This window comes from Blennius ocellaris (genome assembly GCF_963422515.1).
Source record: "Blennius ocellaris genome assembly, chromosome: 8".
Taxonomy (NCBI): Eukaryota; Metazoa; Chordata; class Actinopteri; order Blenniiformes; family Blenniidae; genus Blennius; species Blennius ocellaris.
The window spans coordinates 13475495-13496630 of NC_137657.1; the positions used below are offsets into that span (position 1 = coordinate 13475495).

The 21136-nt window shown below is 44.5% G+C and overlaps 2 protein-coding genes across 4 annotated transcripts; both read left to right on the forward strand.

Annotated features, from left to right (window-relative positions):
• Positions 1-454: 454 nt before the first annotated feature.
• On the forward strand, positions 455-6022 carry LOC308133019 (uncharacterized protein). Of its 3 annotated transcripts, none has more exons than XM_080500270.1 (4): positions 455-1226; positions 1338-1684; positions 2683-3615; positions 5239-6022. In XM_080500270.1, the coding sequence occupies exons 2-4, from the start codon at positions 1373-1375 to the stop codon at positions 5755-5757; spliced, it is 1764 nt and encodes a 587-aa protein (XP_080356396.1). In that variant the 5' UTR covers positions 455-1226; positions 1338-1372; the 3' UTR covers positions 5758-6022. The 3 variants fall into 3 exon arrangements, with proteins under 3 accessions (XP_080356396.1, XP_080356395.1, XP_080356394.1); XM_080500269.1 differs by having other exon boundaries at positions 456-1100; positions 1148-1684; XM_080500268.1 differs by having other exon boundaries at positions 456-1684.
• Positions 6023-6728: 706 nt separating this feature from the next.
• On the forward strand, positions 6729-21130 carry vars1 (valyl-tRNA synthetase 1). Its single transcript, XM_080500624.1, has 29 exons — positions 6729-6800; positions 7682-8037; positions 8119-8262; positions 8345-8552; positions 8635-8750; positions 8880-8955; positions 10907-11007; positions 11107-11234; positions 11370-11534; positions 11612-11693; positions 11811-11930; positions 12861-12969; positions 13057-13236; positions 13394-13518; positions 13666-13769; positions 13863-14021; positions 15631-15721; positions 15858-15963; positions 16121-16191; positions 16946-17071; positions 17155-17259; positions 17704-17851; positions 18052-18179; positions 18449-18604; positions 18700-18921; positions 19045-19156; positions 20127-20302; positions 20555-20704; positions 20811-21130. The coding sequence occupies exons 2-29, from the start codon at positions 7684-7686 to the stop codon at positions 20877-20879; spliced, it is 3831 nt and encodes a 1276-aa protein (XP_080356750.1). The 5' UTR covers positions 6729-6800; positions 7682-7683; the 3' UTR covers positions 20880-21130.
• The last annotated feature ends 6 nt before the right edge of the window (positions 21131-21136 follow it).

A 21136-nucleotide genomic window follows, 5' to 3' on the forward strand; every position in this document is an offset into this window, starting at 1 on the left:
TTTTTATTTAAAGCTAAATTATGTAGGTCCCAGGACACACACACAGAAACCTGCAGGCACCGGGGGGGAACATGCAAGCCCGAACCCTGACTTGAACTAGGGACGTTCTTGCTGCGAGGTAAGCATGCTAACCGCTGTGAAACACTCATAAATACTGGGTTGTCTGACCTGAATACCCACCCAAAACCTCACACCCTGAAATGCTCATTCCAGAGTCCTGCTGTACTCAAGTCGAGTACACTCCAGTGTGTGTCAAACTAAAAGTGTGAGCATGAAGAGCTTGCGTAAACTTCACATTGGCGATTTTCTTTGCTTCCTTAACCGCCCCTGCAAAGGAATCCTGATCGCCCTCCTGACAGAATCCCAGAGATACACTTGGCTTGTGTCGGTTGTTACTCATGAGCAAAACAAAGCAGTCGGGCAGGATTCCAATTTTTCTGTGCGTCTCAAAAGAACTGGATCTTTTTTTCTGTTCAGTCTCGGACACATGCGCTCTATTATGTTCTAAGAAATCATGCCAGTTGCTGATTTTGCTACATAACGATTTGGCAATGCAGAGTCAGCCCCAGCGTCAAGTCCCAACAGGCATGCTTCTAATAGTTTGGTAGGCGATGTGCTATTGGTGAGCCGTGAAGGGGAGTGTGTTTTGCCTCAGCAGTTGGATTTCAAGAACCGCTGCACCTCGGGTCAGACAGTGACCCATATAGCTGACACTGTCAGGATTAAGTTTTAATGAGGATTTTATGCACAGACACTGGTAAATTTAGATCACACTTTCTTGAATTAATTTGGGAGTATTAAAAGAGACTTTCTGGAAGCAATTCAAAGCAACGCGTTTGCAGAATCAGCAACAAAGAGTCATCGCAAACAAAAGTTTGTCAATCAAGTCTGCTTGTTCTACAATCCTTGTTTAGGAATGTAGACCTACTGGTAATTGACAGGTTTTGATGGGTGTGTGCTTCGTTTGTGTGAGAGTTAAAGGTGTGACCACAGGGAAGCGTAGAAGGGAGGGGTGAAGTGGAGGCACAGCCAGAGGCAGAGTCGCAGAAGGTGGAACTGACTGAGGGGGGCGAGGCTGTCGGCGAGAGGGAAATGAAGGAGTAAGCAAGATTGTGCCTGCAAACACAGATTCACTCTCGGAGTAAAGCTGACATTTCACAGAGACGGGCATGGTTGCAGACGAACTGGAGGAGAAAACGAGGAGCGGCTGAGACAAACGACAAGCCGTGAGTCGGGCAGACCTCGGCCACCTTATCTTTTTCCATCTACATACGGGAAAACCCCCCTGGATAATTTATAAGCCTCTCCCTCTCTGTGTGTGTGTGTGAGAGAGAAAGAGAGAGGAGGAGGATTTGCCGAGCTCACCATCACCATGCCGCGTCCCGCTGCCGTCAGTGCAGCGGTGGCGGCCGTCTGGCTGCTGGCAGCGCTGGGCCCTGGCCTGTCTGCCGCAGCCGAGGACGACTCAGAGCCAGGCTTCACCCTCTGCAGCCACTGCTTTTACAGACAGACGCCTCCTCGGGGAGCCTCTGCAGCGCCGCCGCTGCGCCCACTCTGCCACAGCCTGCCGGGGGGACAGGCGTTCGCCACGCTGTCCAGGCCGACCTGTGACACAGCAGTCTACTCTGCCTACTCTCTCGGCCGTGGATGGACGCAGGGGGAGGGGGAGGGGGGAGAGCTCGTGGTAAGGACACATCGATCGCATTGCTTGAGACATCGCATTCTGGATGATGTGAGGAAATGTACAAAAAATCAGCATTTGTGTGGCAGATTCAGTGAGATCTTACTTTCCTCATGTGATACATGCTACTCATTTAAATGCATTATCCATCAGCTCAAAAACTTTGTTCAAACACGTGATGGTAACTCCTCACAACAAAATGATTGGGGCTATTCATGATTAATTTTATGTTATGTTTTAATACTTGCTTGTACCTAAAAATTGTGCAATTATTCAGTTTTCCACTAAAGCAAACTATGAAATAATGCTTTGATGCAATCAGTTCTCCTATAAACACATCATCCTCATTCAGAATTAATGGATGTAAAAAAATAGATATAGATACTCATCCTTTGAATTATTGAGGTGTACAGTGTGTAGTTTTTTAGGGGTTTATTTTCAGATCAAAAGTTGGAGTTTGCAGAGCAGTGAGTTAATGCACTGAATGATGGGAGCTAAAACCTACAGTGACTCAATACAGCAGTGGTCTTACTTAAATCTTACATATTGCATATTTGAAGAAAAATGTAGAACAATGCAACACCTCCAAATATTGTCCATCACTGGGCAAACCCCATACAGGCAATTTTTCAGTCACCATATTAACTTTAATTACATGCTTTCGAACTGTGAGAGGGAACCTGAGCTCAGTTATTTCAATTTAAAAGATGTCAACACACAGAAAATATAAAGAGCTATAAACACTTTTATGACAAACCAAACAAAAGAAGTAAACTGTACCAAAAGGGAAACAAAATCTTGCAGGGATTTACCAAAGACAGAAATATTCCTTAATTGTGTTATATTTTTAGGTTTGATAATGAAAATGCATCATGTATTGACAGCACTGTGCATATAGAACACCAGTCAGTTAACACACATATATATGATGTACTTTTTTTTATATTCTTATAGTGGTACTTAACATGAACCTGATTTATTTTGACTGGTTTCCCCCCCAGATAGATGAAGATGACGACAACATCGAAGTCGCAGTGCCAGCTCTTCTCAGACGAGGCAAGGGCCCTTCTAATCCTGTCTCGCCCAAAGACTCCCCCGTCGAACAATGGGACTCGGCAGTCAAAACACTGGTCCAGTCAAGCGTCTTTCCCCAGTGCAGCACCTTGGGGGGTGACCTCTACATCCTGACGGGGGCGGGGGGACTCGGGGCTGCTGAGGATGCAGATGAGGCGTGTCAGACGAGGCCACTGTGGTCTGCAGTGTGCTGTACCGTCCCAGAGGGGAAAGGTGGCTTCAGTGTGGGGATAATCAGAGATGCAGAGGCAGGAGAGAGGCGAGTGAGCGTGACTGAGCTGGGGGAGATACTGGGAGTGTCGGAGCTCTTCTCCGAAGGCTGCGGGGGAACAGACGAGGCAGCCGCTGCGATCACACTGGATGTCTTCAGCAAAGCGTATTCTGAAAATATCAAAAAGACGGAGGGAGAAAACGGTGATGCCGATTTGGATTCAGGCTCTACTTACGAATATGCAAATGAACACGCTCAAGAAAGTACAGAGGCAGCAACCTCTGAGGAACAGGCAGCTCACGTCGATACCCAGTCAGGGGAAAACGATGGCACCGAGGCAAAGACACAGAAATATTATGCGGCTGATGCTCCGTCAGAGGAGTCCGATGATGATGATGCCACCCAGAAATCTTCATCGGACGGAGCAACTTCTGAGAGCAGACGGGACACGCAGCAGGATGAGACGCGTCCGAAAGCAGCCGGGTCAAAGTCTTCCGAGTCATCGGGTGGCGAAGAAACAGTAGAAGAAGAACAGGAGACGAGCACTAATTCCAGCAGCACCGTGGTCTACATCCTCTCCACCACCGTGTCCATGCTCAAAGCTCCCCTGAGGCCCATCTTCTCCAGAATCACAGGTTTCCCCGGACAGGTGAAAACAAAACACACACTTTAAACTTTACTGCCCTTCATTCTGAACAGGGATAACATAAACAAAGTGGCCTGTCGTGAGTGAAAGTCTTGGAAGTTAATAATTCCCTATACGATATGTTCACGACACTAACAATGAGTCAAACTGTAGCGACCAAACTTTCAGTGATGCATTTAGCAACAAACACATTATCCTGATATTTAGATTCACAAACCTAAAACGTGCACTTATCTGTGGGTTTAAGTACTCAATTTCACTTCAGTATTTAGCTTGTTCATTTTTAACTTTTAACATTGAAAATGACTTCTGACATTGTTTTTTATCAGCTATATATTCAGTTATTTTGGTATGCACTGTGAGAGTAATGATGTGGTATCCACGTGGCTGAAGGACTCTTGGAAAACGCTCATCATCCAGGTGCTTATTTTGTTGACGGGTTAAACAAGACCCAGCAGGTACAGAGTTTCTTCAAAAGGCAAATTCTTACTCTTATTTTTTGTAAAATGATCCTAATTCAGTATCTCCAGTTATCTCTACTCTTGCATCAGTGACTATTGTGTATTCATTTGCCAATTTTATTTAAAAGTACTTATTAATGAGGACAAGTAGTGGAAGCCTGACAAACAAAAAAAAGACTGTGAAGTTGAGTTTTCTTGTAAGAATTTTGTATTCAGCATTTGCAGAGAATTTCTCCTATTAAGAGAGGCGGCTGGTTGCAGAAAGCAAGTTGGTTACGTTTTGTTGTTACATGTAAATGTTCATACCCAGCTTATCTTATTGGAGCACCTCGTTCCACTTTGCCCCTCCTCTAGACTGGAATGAGGTGTGGTTCAGAGGTGGGGTTGAGTTTATACACTGCATGGCCTCAGGTCTTTCTGCCTTTTTATTCTTCACACTTTTTTTTAATAAATAACTTAACCCTTTGTTAGACACATGACACAAACAGTCTCTCATTTTCAGTCAGAGCACCCACTCGGTACTTTTATTTATTAAATGTGGAATTAAATTGAAATATTGTGTTACTTATTTTTGGTCTTATGCATTGCTCACGTTAAACTAAAGCAGATGGTAGAGTTCATCAAACAAACACCCACTGAGTCTTATGAAGTCGTCTTAAGAGTATCTTAATCAAAAGAAATTCGGGAATTGTATCCCTCACTGGATCAAAAACAGCTTAAATGTCACATAATAAAATAATTGTATTCATTATTATTTGCTATATAATGCCATTTTTATTGCGTCAGTAAATTACAACCTCTTTTCTTTTTATATCTGAATACAAAATCTTTTTCAAATGGTATCAGTAATATTTCTAGTTTATTTAACTTTATTTTAGTTTATTTAATGTCAGCTTGATCAGTTCAATGTATGAATGTATGTATGTTGCTCCATGTATGGGGAACCTTCTGGATCTGGCCACCTGTTTGGTTACAATGTAGAATTTGTAGAAACACATGGGAAAATATGTGGAAAACAAAGAAGTTCTTATGGTGAAAGAAATTAACACCATTGCCATGAATGACCTTGTCATTTTTGTTCACTTTGACTCCAAAAGGATCCTTCATGAACAACACTCCATTGTATCTCAGTGATGTACCTGATGAACGATCTGTCTGGTTTTAGGTACTCTACTTTCTTCAAGAAGATGCTGGAGTCCTCTCCGCTCTGCCGGGAGACACCTTTAACCTGCTCCACCTGCTGACCTCTGACTGCCTGTCGTACATGCGCTCAGCAGCTGAGACGCTGTTTGGAATTGGAGACAGGTGCTTCTGCAACGCTTACTACTGCACCTCGTCCATGGCCGGGGCTCTGCTGAGCAGCTGCCACACTGGGGTCACGGGCATGGGCACTCTGGCTGGAGACACGGTGGGGATATTCAGTGATGCTCTGGGTAATGCTTGGTGGGTGACGAAGCGCTGTGGAGGACAACTGTGGGAATGGAGCAGGGGTTATGTAGGAACAGTGGCTTCAGAGATGGGAGGTCAAACTCAGGCTGTCGGAGGAGGGATGTTCAGGCTCCTTTGGTCAAGTGGTGGCACAGTGTGGAAAATACTTAGCCTGGTAGGGGGCTTCATTTTTGGTGTCATGGACATAATCTTTGGTGCATTTAGAATTGCCTTTGGGCAGGAGAAGGACAACTAAAAGAATGAAAAAAAACAACATGTTTGTAAATGTCTTCAGAACTGTGAGCAAAACGATGATGTCATTTTATATGCTTTAGTTATGATAGATGCCAGATATTTTTGAATTGTGTGGTGAATTTCAAATTCTTCACCCTTTACTGTGGAAGTTCCGGCTGCATTTGAAGAGTGACCTGACTTCAAGTCCACTGTGCTCATGCGTCAACATTGTTGCATCTGTATATTTTCAATAAAAGTTAAGCTCACCAAAAATTTCTGAAAGGGAATATTTGCCTGGTCTTTTATTTGTATACATTTTCTCAGCTCCTGTTCTTTACATATATATTTGCACTACAGCATTATACTTCAACTCTGTCAATCCATCGATCCATCCATCAATCCATCCATTCATCTTCTTCACCACTTTGACCTATGCAGTGTCACAGGGCACTGGAGCCATTACCAGCTAACTATTGGCACGGGCATCATGCAACCTGGACAGATCACCAGTCCATGAGAGGACAAACAGAGAGACCGACAGCCACACACACTGACATTCACACCGAGAGGCAATATAGGCTCTGCAATTAACCTCACAAGCATGTTTTTGGACCTGCAGGTACTTGAGTTTCTTCCCACAATCCAAAAACATGCATGTGAGGTTAATTGTTGACCCTACATTACCCATAGTTAGTTAGGATTGGCTCGAGTGCTCCGCGACCCTACAGAGACAGGATTAAGCAGCATAGAAGATGGATGGATGAAAGAAGTGGGCTGAAATCGGGGCCAGGCTTTTCTGTTTTGAACTTGGTTAATGCCCAGAAAGTAATCTAGTGATCCATCCATCCATCCATTCATATCCTCCTCCTCCTCCTCATCATCATCATCATCATCATCATCATCATCATCATTATTATTATTATTATTATTGTGAAATATCTTATTTGCAGCGGTTTCCGGTGTAGGCCGGAAGAGGCGGGTCACTCCCGGAAGAGGGTGCGTTGCATCAGTCGGCGGGGGCTCATGTGCTCACTAAGCTGACGTCTCTTTCTGTTTCATTTTAAGGTACGTGCTGCCTTTCCGCTTAAACTTCCATTATAAAGCCACGGGTTCCTCATACGGCAACTTTAACGCGAACTTAGCGCAGCGTCTGTGGAGGTAAAACCGCACAAAAGAGCGAAGTTTCCGCAGAAAGTAGTTTGACAGGCACGCTAACGCTAACTAGCCTGCTTGACTGTCGGTGTGGGACAGGTGGCACCGATAAGCTGTTCACGACGAGGAAAATAGAGTTAACCGCTTAACACAAGCACCGGTCACATCTGCTTTACTAATGCTTTCACAAACCAGTTGTATTAAATCCGTTAATATATTAGTTTATATCTGTTACGTCAGCCTGGCAGTCCCAGTTTGAGCTGCTTCAACAAAGTGAACCGTCATATTGATGTTTGCAAGGAATCGAAATGTGCTTTCGTGGATATTTCTGTCAAATGACCTTTTTGTAGAGGTTAGGAGTTTGTACAGGCGTCCGTGTTTGAACGCACTTTTATCGAAACTGCACAAAGTTTCAGTTCAGAAGAAGTTCAGTAACATACACTGTGCAAAAACATAATTAGCCAAACAGTAACTCAAACGACATGAGTCCTTAAAGCCTTGATTGTAACCTATTGCGTGATCATGCTCGGTCGAATGCAAAATAAAACAATCAATCATCTTCAAGCAGAAGTGTTTCATGTTATGAATGAGTTGGATTGGCTGCAAACTGCGGAAGTGTTACAGAATGGAATTTTTACCACATGCGAAGGCAGTTTACATATGAAGATTAGACTTCTGCATGAATAACATGATTGAAGACGATCAGAGGAAATGTTGCCCTTCGAAGCCAGAAAGATTTAGCAATGAATCAGTCCAAGTAAGCTCACAAAATGCTTTGTGTGTGTCTGCCCCAGAGATGGCTGCTCTCTACGTGTCCCCTCACCCCGACGACTTCAGAAGTCTCCTGCCTCTTATAGCTGCGGAGTACAGTCCGTCTTCCCGCCCGCGTATTATCACCGAGGAGCCTCCTGCATCCCTGAATGCCCACGCCAGACCTACCCTGGTGCTCGGCGCTGGGGGGGACGACTCTGTCCTGAGCGGCTCCAATGCTGTCGCTTGGTACTTGGCCTGTCAGGTCAAGAGAGTTGGCGTCGATGCGAAGCAGCAGAGCCAGGTGTGGCAGTGGCTGAGCTTCGCAGACAATGAGCTGACCCCCGTGTCCTGTGCTGTGGTCTTCCCACTGATCGGGGTGATCACAGTGGATAAGAAGGTATTAAAACACCTTTTCTGTGAGTTTCTCATGTGCGACTCACATTTGCTTCATTGGACTATTCTGTTATTTATTGTCCAGCTGCAGCAGAGTTCTCGTGTCGAGCTGATGCGTGTCCTGAAGGTTCTGGATCAGTCCCTGGCGCCCAAGACGTTCCTTGTAGGAGAGAGCATCACCCTGGCCGACATGGCTGTGGCGACGGCTATTCTTCTATCCTTCAAATACGTACGTGTCCCATGCAGCAGTTTGTTGTCCTACAGGTTCCTCCACTTACGATATAGCGAATTAAAAGTGTTTCCATTTTTAGGCACTGGAGCCGTCTGACAGGAAGACTTTAACCAATGTTACCAGGTGGTTCACGACCTGCATTAACCAGCCACAGTTCCTGAAGGTGCTGGGGGAGATCAGTCTCTGTGAGAAGATGGTACCGGTCACACTGAAAACAAATGCTGCTGCAAACACGAAAGCTGGTAATGGCGGTCCTGCCGCTGATTCTGCCGGTGCCACAGCGAATGGTAAGGAAATCCCACATAGCACTTACGTATGATCCAAGTTTTTATGAATTCTAATGCATACAATATTGGTATTTTCTCTCAGGCCCTCCAAAGACGGAAGCCCAACTGAAGAAGGAAGCCAAGAAGAAAGAAAAACTGGAGAAGTTCCAGCAGAAGAAGGACATGGAGGCAAAGAAAAAGTCTCAACCTCCAACAGAGGTACTGAAATAAAAAAAAAATCTGGTCAAATATCTGTGCAGTGTTAAAGGCCATCTCGAAAGATAATTAGTCTCAAAAAGATTCACCTTTAGAAGATGTCATTCTCGTCTTTTCTTGTTTTTCTTCCAGAAAAAGGCCAAACCGGAGAAGAAAGAATTGGGAGTGATTGCGTACAGTATCGCGACTCCCGCTGGAGAGAAAAAAGGTGATTCTTCTGTGGTTGGAAGTGTATTTAGTGATCCGTTATTGTACATGGGAGCAGCCTTGACGTTTGTTGTGTGATGGCGGTTTAACAAACAAACATTAATGAGCTGTGGGAAGGAAAGTTAATTTTTCTTGTTTACTTCAGGTAAATTTTGTATTTAACTGAACCAAAGTGCTGTATTTCACCAGTGCCAGTAACAAAAATGAAAGGTCATCCTGCTTCTGTGTACTAGTTTGAATTTCTGGCATGTTCATTGAGTGCATTTTCAGACGGAAAACAGCACTGGGGGGGGGGGGGGGGGGGGGAGATAATTGGCAAAGGTGTCCATCACTGCAATAAACAAACTGGGTAAAGAAAATCATGCGCAAAACCACCTTGGATTTATATGAAAGGAAATTGCCTTGTTAAGCAAATAATGTCGATGACATCATAAGCAAGATAAACAAAGGTCAAGTCAGGATCCCAGTAACTTGCTGATAAATCTGCTCTGTCCTGTGGATTGACAATCTCTCTCGTCTCTGCATCTTCGCAGTTCAGCTGCATTTTTGCCGTATTGTGGACAGTCTCTTTGGTCCTCACCGTAATTCCAGTGACAACTGTTGAGCTTCTATTATAAAATCATTAAGAGGATGTGATTGTGTGCGGCAGTCATGAAGCTGCCATTCAGAGTTAAACCGGTTGCCAACTCGAGAAAGTTGACGAGTCTGCTTTTGTTTTGCTTTGTGTCATATTTGACAAAATGCTTCCATCTTTCAATGGCTATATTTAACATGTTGTGTTTTCACAGACAAAAAAACCCCACTTCAGAGCCTTCAGGGCTGTTGCCTTGCTGCTGGTGTGTTTTATTATCAATAAAGCTGGCAGCTCAAATTGAAATCTTGCTGTGATTTGAGAATATGCCAGTAGTGTGTAATATGAGATTCACACATGTTAATTTTGTCCCGGTTGAAAGGAATTCCGGTGATCGTTGCCTTCTGAGTCAAACTGAGTGAGGTGGTTGGTAAAGCAGGGGTGTGTCTGCTTCCAAATTCCATCCAGGGCAGTTCGATTGAAGTTCAGATAGCGCACAGACCAAAGACCTTTAAAGAGCCCAAACTCAGGACTTTCAAACGTGGCATATTCCCGCAGCATCAATCACTGTAGTTTTGCATAATCAATGATACATTGCAATGACTCTCACGGCATTGTTTTGGTGTTTGCATTGCAGCGTCTGTCACAACAGCTGTTCAGCCTGACTTAATCTTTTATTTGGTGTGAAGGCAAAAATGTCAGTTGTCTTTGTGAGGTTGGAAAATGTTGTTCATTCGAAATCGCGATTTAAAAAACCACCCCCAAAAAACCCAGTGATGTCCCAATTGGCAGTCATCGAGGAATGATCCCACATCTAATCAGGGTTTCAACATGATTTCCAGCCGAGGCTGTGTGAATTAGTTCAGCTTCCACATCAATCGGGTGAATGAGAACAGACTTTGTGTCCGACTGCTGCTTCAGGCTCAGCGGGAGGGAACAGATGGGGGTGGGGGGAACTTGGCGTATGTGAGAGAGAACTTGCCAAGGAGCAGGTTAAGTTCATGGTTCCCATGGCAACCTACAATTTGATGGGATAAATTTCTGCTTTGCTTTGGTTTTGCGATCCAGGTTCAAAATTTACATAATTAAAAAAAAACAACCCAAAACTATTCATTATTCCGGCTGCACACCATCTCAGATCTTCATGACCTTTACTTGTGTTCCTCAGAGTTTTGCCATTTTCTTGATTCAGAGCAGGAGTATTTACCTCTTTTCCGAGGTGATGAAAGTCCACAGAGAAGGGCTCCTCCAGTTCAACCCAGACTCACATTCTTGCAATTCTAACCATGATGCTGCTGTTCAGCCCCAGTGAACTGCAGTCTCTACCTTGTCAATTGTTAATCAGATTTAAAACGAATAACTCTCTGTCTTTTGGTGTAAGACGTCGTCAGTCCGCTGCCCGACTCCTACAGTCCTCAGTATGTGGAGGCTGCCTGGTATCCTTGGTGGGAGAAGCAGGGATTCTTCAAACCTGAATACGGGGTGAGAAACTCTTTTACCATGATGCGAAATTCTTTGTGAATGTGAGCAGTGTTAAAAGTCGGGGGCTTCATGAGTCCGTCTCTCATTTATCTTCTCTAGAGGAGGAGTATCGGTGATCAAAACCCCCGCGGCGTCTTCATGATGTGCATCCCTCCTCCTAATGTGACGGGGTCACTCCACCTGGGCCACGCCCTCACCAACGCCATCCAGGACACGCTGACAAGATGGTAACTACAGTCGAACTGTTCGGGGCCGTTTACATTTTTTCCCCTCGTGAGACTTTAGTCGAGTGCGTCTGTCCAGTTAAATCCCGCTCGACGCGTCAAAGCTGACTCGTTTGCTTTCACGTGTGCGTGCGCAAGGCACAGGATGCGAGGGGAGACCACGCTGTGGAACCCGGGCTGCGACCACGCCGGCATCGCCACCCAGGTGGTGGTGGAGAAGAAGCTGATGAGAGAGAGGGGCATGAGTCGCCACGATCTGGGCAGGGACAGCTTCATCCAGGAGGTCTGGAAATGGAAGAATGAGTGAGTGTCCTGAGGCCTGGGAAGGATAAAACATGAACAAGTCGAACGTGGGAAAATACATTTGGTGCCTTTTGCAGGAAGGGAGACCGCATCTACCACCAGCTGAAGAAGCTGGGCTCCTCTCTGGACTGGGATAGATCCTGCTTCACTATGGACACTGTGAGTTTGATGAAGTGCATGGATTAATGTGATATTCCATTTGTTTGCCATGCAGCTGCATTGTACATCCGAAAATTAATACACGTTTTCAATGTTTCAACCGCCTCCTTTCTTCAGAAACTTTCCTTTGCAGTCCAGGAGGCTTTCATCCGCATGCATGACGAGGGAGTGATCTACAGGAGCAAGAGGCTGGTCAACTGGTCCTGCACACTCAACTCTGCCATTTCTGACATTGAAGTAAGTTGCTCAGCTTTTGAATATTAAGGGATTCACGTCATGGTATTAATCATTTTGTAGGACAGCACAACAGAACATCTACTAAATGTAATTTATGTAATTTTAGGGTTTGCTCCTTGTACACCGTGATAACCCAGAGCAGTTTTGATTGAAGTGTATAAGAATCCGCAGCCTGCTGGTTATTTGTGGTTTTTCATGATATAGCTTCATATTTATGAGCCTTTTTTTTATGACAGAGTGGTTCATTTTCATTAAATTTAAACGCCAATGTATTTAAGCCTCTAATGACAAAGCAGTCTTGATTTGTTTAAATTTTATGTCCGTGACATTGTCAATAAAGTGCAATGAGGGAAAGCTTCTGCTTTTTTTTTTTTCCCCTCCCAAGATAACGTTAATATTTGGCAGTTGTTCAGTCAGTGTGTTTGACAGTACATGTTAAAACTGTCACTCACTTGTGAATTTGTCCATTTTTGAATTTTTTTATTTTACCTTTATTTAATCCTGTTGAGAAACATTCTGTTTTCCAAGAGAGATCAGTTAAATGCATGTTGTCTGTAAATGTGTGGTAGGACTGTGGGAGTCCTCGCAGACACATCAATCACTAGAATGTTGGCACAAAGCTGTATCTCTCGTTTTTTTAAATTTAATTTTATTTGTATATCATAAATGGCATGGGAATTTAGGTTAATCAAACTGCGCGCCAAATCCTGTCAGTAGTGGTAGGACACGAGTAAAAAGCTTTAAAGAGTACAATGGACTTTCTCGAGGGAGGAATGATCATTTTTGCAGAACTGAGTTGTTGAATTCAAGTAATGAACTTGCTGAAAAAGGCTCAGAACTCTTTTTATTGGGCTGTCATGGTATCATATCTTCCTCCCTGTGCTGGCCTCTGTGTATTCTCTTGATTAAATCCTGCATTTACATTTTTAGGTGGATAAAAAGGAGCTCACTGGCCGGACTTTGCTGCCTGTGCCTGGTTACAAGGAGAAAGTGGAGTTTGGGGTCCTGGTTTCCTTCGCTTACAAAGTGGATGGATCAGGTAGCTGACGCCATGGTCACATTCGCACACCCTTCTCTGCTTTAGTGGGTCGTCCCTTTACGTTTTTCTTGCCTCCGTTCCCCTCAGATGAGGAGGTGATAGTCGCAACAACTCGTATTGAGACCATGCTTGGAGACACGGCCGTCGCCGTCCACCCTGCTGACGCCAGATACCAGCATCTGAAGGGGAAAATGGTGCTTCACCCCTTCTCTGACCGCAAGATGCCCATTGTCTTTGATGACTTTGTGGACATGAACTTTGGAACAGGTGAACGTGGTTACAGGAGACGAGTGATACGACTGCCGAGGAGAAGTGATCATAACGACTTGTTAGGATTGACCACTTTCCTTATTATAACTGCTTTTTTTTTTTTCTCCCCTTCGCTCTTCTTCCTTTCCTTTTTCTTGACACCTTTTCTCCTCAGGCGCCGTCAAAATCACCCCAGCCCACGACCATAACGACTACGAGGTTGGAGTGAGACACAATCTGGCCTTCATCAACATCTTGGACGAGAATGGCCTGCTCATTAACGTGCCTTCCCCCTTCCTGGTACAGTGTCTCATTATCGTCCCCCCCCCCGCAGCGTGGGCATTGCCACTGTGACTCTAAAAGTCAGCCCTTTCCATAGTTTGCTTGGTGTGGCTTTATTAATTCCGACATTTATCATTTTTAACTGTTTTGTCTACCCCTCCCCAGGGCATGAAGCGGTTTGAGGCCAGAAAAGCGGTGCTGCAGGCGCTCCAAGACCGGGGCCAGTTCAAAGAGATCAAAGACAACCCCATGGTCGTTCCAGTCTGCAGGTAAAGTTTGCTTCGTGCGCAGTTTGTGTTTGAGATGCATTTATTAGATTTGGGACGGCCTTTTAAAGCCCCGCCGTGTGTCTCTGCTCTCAGTCGCTCCAAGGACATTGTGGAGCCTCTGCTGAAGCCGCAGTGGTATGTGAACTGTTCGGACATGGGCCGGGAGGCTGCGGACGCCGTCAGAGAGGGGAGGCTCAAAATCATCCCTGATCACCACCTCAAGACGTGGTTCAACTGGATGGACAACATTCGGTAATTATGTGTTAGTGCTGATTAGAATGAAATGGATCAAAGCTTTTTATGACCCTTTTTTTTTTATGGCCATTGTATTTGGTGTTTCCACAATAATTACAATGATTATTGACCCAATAAATTCTTGGCCTTGGCAGAAGAGCGGTTAAAATTTATAATTGAAATATGACCGCTGGGAAATAGACTTCTAAATTCACTGCTTACTTCAGTCGGGACAAAGGAAAGTCGTACGGAACAACAGCTGAGCCTTAAATTAAGCTCTTCAGTCGGTCTGAGAGGTTTTAATTTGGCTCTCTTCATTATAGAGGTTGTACTTTGCAGTGGAGTTGAGGTGGGTTGTGTTATTATGTGAGGTGTTTTATGTTCTGCCCCTCATATGCAATAAGGTAGCAATAACCCTCTGCTGTGCGATGACCCAGCTCACACCGAAACGACTCGTGGAAGATAAAAGCTTTCATTTTCAGTGTTGCTATTAAATGCATTTTTTTTGTTTTACATCTATACTTGCCTTCCTTTGGTATTGTTGTTTCTATTTGTATTCTTTATTATGTATGTCCCGTTAGGAAGGTAAACTCCTGCTGATTGGCATTCAAAGTGATAATCAAACATAAACCATTAATGTCAAAAGTTCTGCTTTTCCTTTGAGGGTTTGAACCGAGCAAACTTTTCAGAAACAACTTTTTTTTTCTTCTATTTTATTGGTACTCTGAAATAATTGCAGTGAAATAGCTTTATCTTTGTTTAATGGGATGAAATATAATAGTCAACACTTGTGACTTTTAAATCCTTTTGCTGGTTAATTTATTTATTCATTATTTCTTGTGCCTGATCTTTCTTTGTGTCGCCGGTGACACTATTTGGTTTGCAAACGTCTGATAATCATTATTCATTGAATAACTTCGATGAACTTCAGCTTTCAATATCTAGCAAAGGAAAGAACCTCTCAAGAGTTCATTACGCACTTTGCAATGTCGCTGGCAATTTTCATTATTTCAGTGGGAGTAATTTTGTGGTGTATCGTATGACAATGTTGTTTTTCTATTTTACGTTTCAGCTTTTAGTAAAGCTGGAACAAGTGCAAGGGCTTTTCCCTAAACCCCGTCCAACCACCTATTTAAAACGCACACACACTAAATGAACCTTTATAAAGGCACCAATGTTCGTTTGCCTTGAAATCATCGCCCAAGTTTTGAATTTACTGTCTTGATATCAGAGCTGTTACGCATCAAATTGAAATTTCTTATCAGTTAATACGCCTTTCACTATCCAAAGTGTTTATCACATAAAAATGATCAAAATAACTGCTCAAAGAACATTGCAGGATCAGTTTTTACTTCTCCCCTCTGACAAATAAGAGACGTGTTCAAACTGCAGATCGCTCGTTTAGCGTCACATCAAAGAAGCAGCGGCTCACCACTGAGGAGAAACGGGAGTCACCTTAATTAGATAAATGGCACAAATTATTAATTGATTATTGAAATAGTTTGCCAATTAATTCTCTGTCATCACCTCATCAATTAGGTGACTAATTGTTTCAGCTCTATTAAGTCGACCAGCGTGCATATTCATGAGTGCGATCTGGCGCTTTCTCCATCCGTCTTGCTTCCAGGGACTGGTGCATCTCCCGGCAGCTGTGGTGGGGCCACCGGATTCCCGCTTACTTCATCACTGTCAGCGATCCCTCCGTGAAACCGGGGGAGGTAAGTCCACTTCTATCATTATCGTCAAGGTCTGTGGGCTTTCAGATGACTGATATAAGCTATTTGCATCAGTGTTGCGCAAGCCTTTGTCTATTTCTGTGATTTATTTCCTCTCTCCTCCACCCCCCCTCTTCAGGACATGGACGGTCATTACTGGGTGAGTGGGAGATCAGAGGAGGAGGCCAGAGAGAAAGCAGCCAAGCGATTCAACGTGTCTCCCGACAAAATCGGCCTCCGACAAGGTAAGACGTATCTGCTTTTAATTAGCAGTTTCGCTGCTACAACCATTGCAGAGGCACTTAATCACTGCGTGTTATGCCAGCACACAGAATTGTCTAATTTAATTCTTTCTGCTCCATATTCATGCAGATTAGATAACTTTTGGTGCTTGTGTTTCAGACGAGGATGTTCTGGACACTTGGTTCTCCTCTGGCATTTTCCCCTTCTCTATCTTCGGGTGGCCTAATGAGGTAAGAAAAAAAACAACAAAAAAACTGAGGTCAACTTCAACTTCTCCTGACACAGATTGCACTTTCACACAGCAGATAGGATTCTATCTGCAGCGGAAGCGCTGCAGCAAATAAAAGCCTGTAAAATGGAAATGTCTCCGTTTAAATTATGAGTTGACTTTAACGTCTATTAATAAACAGTTTTATGTGCTCTTCACTGAACCTGAAAGTGTTCCTCGTAAAGCGTGACTTTTACAGTGTTCACAGTTTGTTTATTTTCTGTACTGTGCAACAACAGTCTTGTGGAAAGGAAATTCAATTCATCGGCGCAACACAAAGAGATGCATTCACAGCTTGTTTCAGAATTTGTCGTGACCAAACGCTTTCTTCAAGGCCGCATCAGATCTTCTCTGCACTTGAAAACCTCGTTTGAACGAAGTTTAATGGATTGTTGTTTCAAAACATGTTTGAGAAGTGAGCGCACATCTCCTGTGACTGAAGCCGAGTTCAGATCTCTCTGTTCCTTTCTGTGAATCCAGAGAGACTTCATCTGTGGGGACCGACCGTCACTCGCCACTTCCAAGTGCCTGTTGTTCCTCTTTATGTTTAATGTAATTCTAAATCAACCCTGCCGTGCGGTTAGGGCTTGTTCTCCTCTTGTTCAGGGTAAATTTGGAGCCCAATAGACGCCTACAGCATTAAATGACACCCACTTAACACCTTCGCTTTGAATCATTTCATTTATAAATCTTTTTTTTTTCCTTCCTTTCTTAAGACCCAGGATCTGAACGTGTTCTACCCAGGCACCCTGCTCGAGACGGGCCATGACATCCTTTTCTTCTGGGTGGCCCGCATGGTGATGATGGGCCTCAAACTGACCGGCAAGCTGCCCTTCAAAGAGGTGAGAACAATCAAAATAGCCGCGCCACAACAGGACGCGATGTTGGTGCGGTGTGACTCAGTCGTGGCGATTCTCTCTTCCAGGTTTATCTCCACGCAGTGGTGCGGGACGCACATGGAAGGAAGATGAGCAAGTCCCTGGGCAATGTCATTGACCCTCTCGATGTCATTACAGGGATCTCCCTTGAGGTGAGGACTAATCACACTTTAATGCATTCTTGGACTCGAGACACACAAACACAAGCAGAAGTGCCCGGATCTCTCATTTGGTTGCGTTTCACACGGTCACCACACACTCGGCGGTCTCCCGTGACACATATTGTTATGTAAGGTTTATTAAGCACCTTTTTTTGCTGCTTTCAACAAGCTGTTATTGAGTCCATCCATCTCTCGCAGTAGCTGGGTGGGTGGGTGGGTGGGTGTTTGCTAAGCCAGACGCAGCAGAGCTGTCCTCTAGGGGGCACTGAAGGACTTGTAGTAAACTGAACTTCACCCTGGGTGTATTCCTTTGAAGGTTCTTTGCTGCCTGGACGATTAAAACATCCCACAGCCGAGAGAAAGGAGCCTCTTGTTCTCAAAGATGAAAAGAAACAACTGTTGAGCACATCCTCCTCCTGTCCTCCTTCCCTCCAGGGACTTCACGCCCAGTTGATCGACAGCAACTTGGATCCTTTGGAGATGGAGAAGGCGAAGCAGGGCCAGAAGTCAGACTACCCAAGTGGCATCCCAGAGTGCGGCACAGATGCTCTCCGATTTGCCCTGTGTGCCTACACCAGCCAAGGTGAGCCCATTTATCTTCACTGACGCCGCTTTTCCTTCTGTGGGCCACCGCCCACACGTCAGCAAACCAAACTTTTTAAAGCGACTAAATCAAAGTGATGGGAAATATTCCAGCCTCGTCAGTGAAAGGTCATTTTCTTATAAGGTCTGGTTTAATATTTTTTTCTGAAACGCTCATATGTGCCTGTCTGCGGCTCCCAGGCCGGGATATCAACCTTGACGTCAACCGCATCCTGGGTTACCGTCACTTCTGCAACAAACTGTGGAACGCTGTGAAGTTTGCCATGAAGACACTGGGAGACAACTTCGTACCGTCAGAGAAAGCCCAGGTGAGAGGCGGGGAGCGCATAAAGGACTCTGACGACAAAAGATTGTTTCATAATATTGTTTTGAATGACATATTTTGGCCAAGTAACTCTTTAGTGAAACTCTTCCTGTGTTGGATCTGTTTGTCTGGGAGTTCAGTTTGCACATGCGCTGCCCTGATTTGTATTCATAGACTCGCAAACGGTGACATTTGGGAGGCACCCAGTGCAGGAGTCATGTTGACTGAGTCTGAACGCTTTGTGTGTGTGTCCCTCCTTGGATTCTGTCTCAGTTGTCGGGGGAGGAGAGCGTCTCAGACCGGTGGATCCTGTCCAGGCTGAGTGCAGCCGTCGCCCTCTGCGACGGCGGCTTCCAGGCGTACGAGTTCCCGACCATCACCACCGCCATCTACAACTTCTGGCTGTACGAGCTCTGTGACGTCTACCTGGTGAGAGAACGCCCGGAACTTAAAACAACAGCTCCGCTTTCCTCAGGAGACGGATGTCTTTAAACGGAGCGTGACTAACTCCTCTTGTTTTCCAGGAAAGTGTAAAGCCAGTGTTCAGCAAAGCCGAAGGAGATTGCAGCAGCCAGAGAGAAGCCCTGGTGTGCAGGCAGACTCTTTACACCTGTCTGGAGGTCGGCCTTCGCCTCCTCTCTCCAGTGATGCCCTTCGTCACCGAGGAGCTCTACCAGAGGTTACCACGGCGACAGCCGAGCGACCCCCCCAGCATCTGTGTCACATCCTACCCCGAGACCCAGGAGGTGAGAGAAGAGGCCGGAAAACAAAGTGACTGGTGTCAGAATGAGTTATTACAGCCGACTTCAGCGTTTATTGTAATGAACTGTCACAAAACCTTGTTTTTTTTCTCCCCTTATTTGTTTCAGTTCTGCTGGAACAGCGAGGAGGTCGACCGTGACATGGACTTCATCATGACTGTCGTGAAGACAATTCGATCTCTCAGGGCTGACTACAATCTGACCAAGACACGAGCTGACTGTGAGATGACACCTCAATCACAACTCAGAAATAGATCGGGGGTGTCGCTTCAGTTTAATTCCAACTGGGCCAAACCAGTAAAATGATGACATGACATGTGAACGAGAACGGCACAAATGGGTTTCCTGTTGTTTTAGCACAATATTGCATTTAAAAGTCAACATTTAGTTTATTGGTTCAAATAGAATTACAATGCAGCTCCAGGTTGTTGTGAATAAGCTGCTCAAAGGTGTTAAAATGCGAGAAACAAACACGACAGCACCGGAGAGTGTAGACTCTCGATAAGACTATGCAACTCTGAAACATCTGAGAAGCTTGGCATTTTATTACTTAGAATTAATGTCTTTATAATAATAGGATTTAGAAAAACTGCATTTTCCAAATATGAACCTTTTTTAGTTTAGTTTTTTTTTTTTTTTTAAAAGGTTGCTTTTATATTTAAATAAATACAGCAAATACAAGTTGTTTTTTGAAAATAATAATTGGAATTTCATCATTTTAATTTTTGGTAAAAGCACCTGATGCACAACATTATCCTAAAATCATGTCCTCCAATCACGGCTCATGTTTTCCCATTGATCATTCTCTCAACGATGCAGCTCGTGACTCATTTGGCGTGAAAACGTTTGAAATCCTTTCTGCTATAGTGTTCGTCCTGCATATTTCCAGTCACCCTCACATCATGGCTTTGATAGAAATCCGACTTCACGAGTAATAAAGTGGTGACATTCTTCACTGCATGACTGATCCACTCAGACGGCGGGATTAATTGATGTTTTCTTTGTAATTTCTACAAATTGCAGTCTCATCCTGCAGGTCACATGTTCGACACTCTGGCTCAAAACGCAAATGTTCTCGTTTACTCGTCACCCGATATGAACATGGATCAAATGTGATAAACCCGAAGCCATGGCTTTAAATCACCTTCTGTAGAAGTACTTGTTATACAAAAGTGTTTTTCCTCTCCTAGGTTACCTCCAGTGCGTCGACTCGACAACTGCGTCCCTGGTGCAGAAACACAGTCTGCAGATCCAGACCTTGTCTTATTCCCAGGCCGTCATCCCTCTGACTGCCAGCCAGTCGGTCCCTGAAGGTTGCGCCGTGGCTATCGCTTCTGACAGATGTACCGTCAACCTCATGCTCAAGGTGAGAGAGCCGGTAATCGGGTTGGTTTCCCTTTTGCCTCCCATTCTCAGCTGCTGTATTTTCAGCAATGAATTACTTTAATGGAGCCACTTCGCTTTCGACAGCTTGTGACAGTATAACCACACATCATCCATTCCGGTGTTCAGTTTCACCAGAATTTGAGTTGTTTGTCAGTTTCTCTTGTCGCCGGGCCTGAAATCGTCTGATCGCCCCTTAAAGCCGCCGGCTTCATTTGGCCGCTTTATTTCTCAGGGTCTCATTGATGTGGAGAAGGAAGTGGCCAAGCTGATGACAAAGAAAAGTGACTTGGAGAAACAGATGGAAAAACTGCGAGAGAAGATGGTGAAGAACGACTACAAGGAAAAGGTGCCAGTGAAGGTGCAGGAACAGGATGCCGAAAAGGTGGGAAAAAGAAATTGACTTGCAGGTTTTTTTTCTCTTTTTCGTCTATTATGCGAGACGGGCGAATGCTTGTGAAATAATAACTTCGTCATCCTTTTCTCCACAGCTGCGGCAGAGCCAAACCGAACTCGAGAAAGTGAAAGAAGCCATAGACAACTTCAGGAAAATGATGTAACTCTCCCCCTTTCGCATTATGTAAATCAGGACTTGGTTTCACTTTTTTTTTTCCTTGTCATTGTGCTAATTTTCATATTCATTTTATGAACTGATTGTACACGGGGAATTCAATAAATCTCTCACAACAGAGCTTCTCTGGTATGTAATATTCATAAGCAATTTATTCATCTGTGTCCCTTGTTTATCTCTGCAATTTGTTGAACACTTGGATCATCCCGTGACCAAATTCAATAAAATCCCTGAAGTGCACATTTT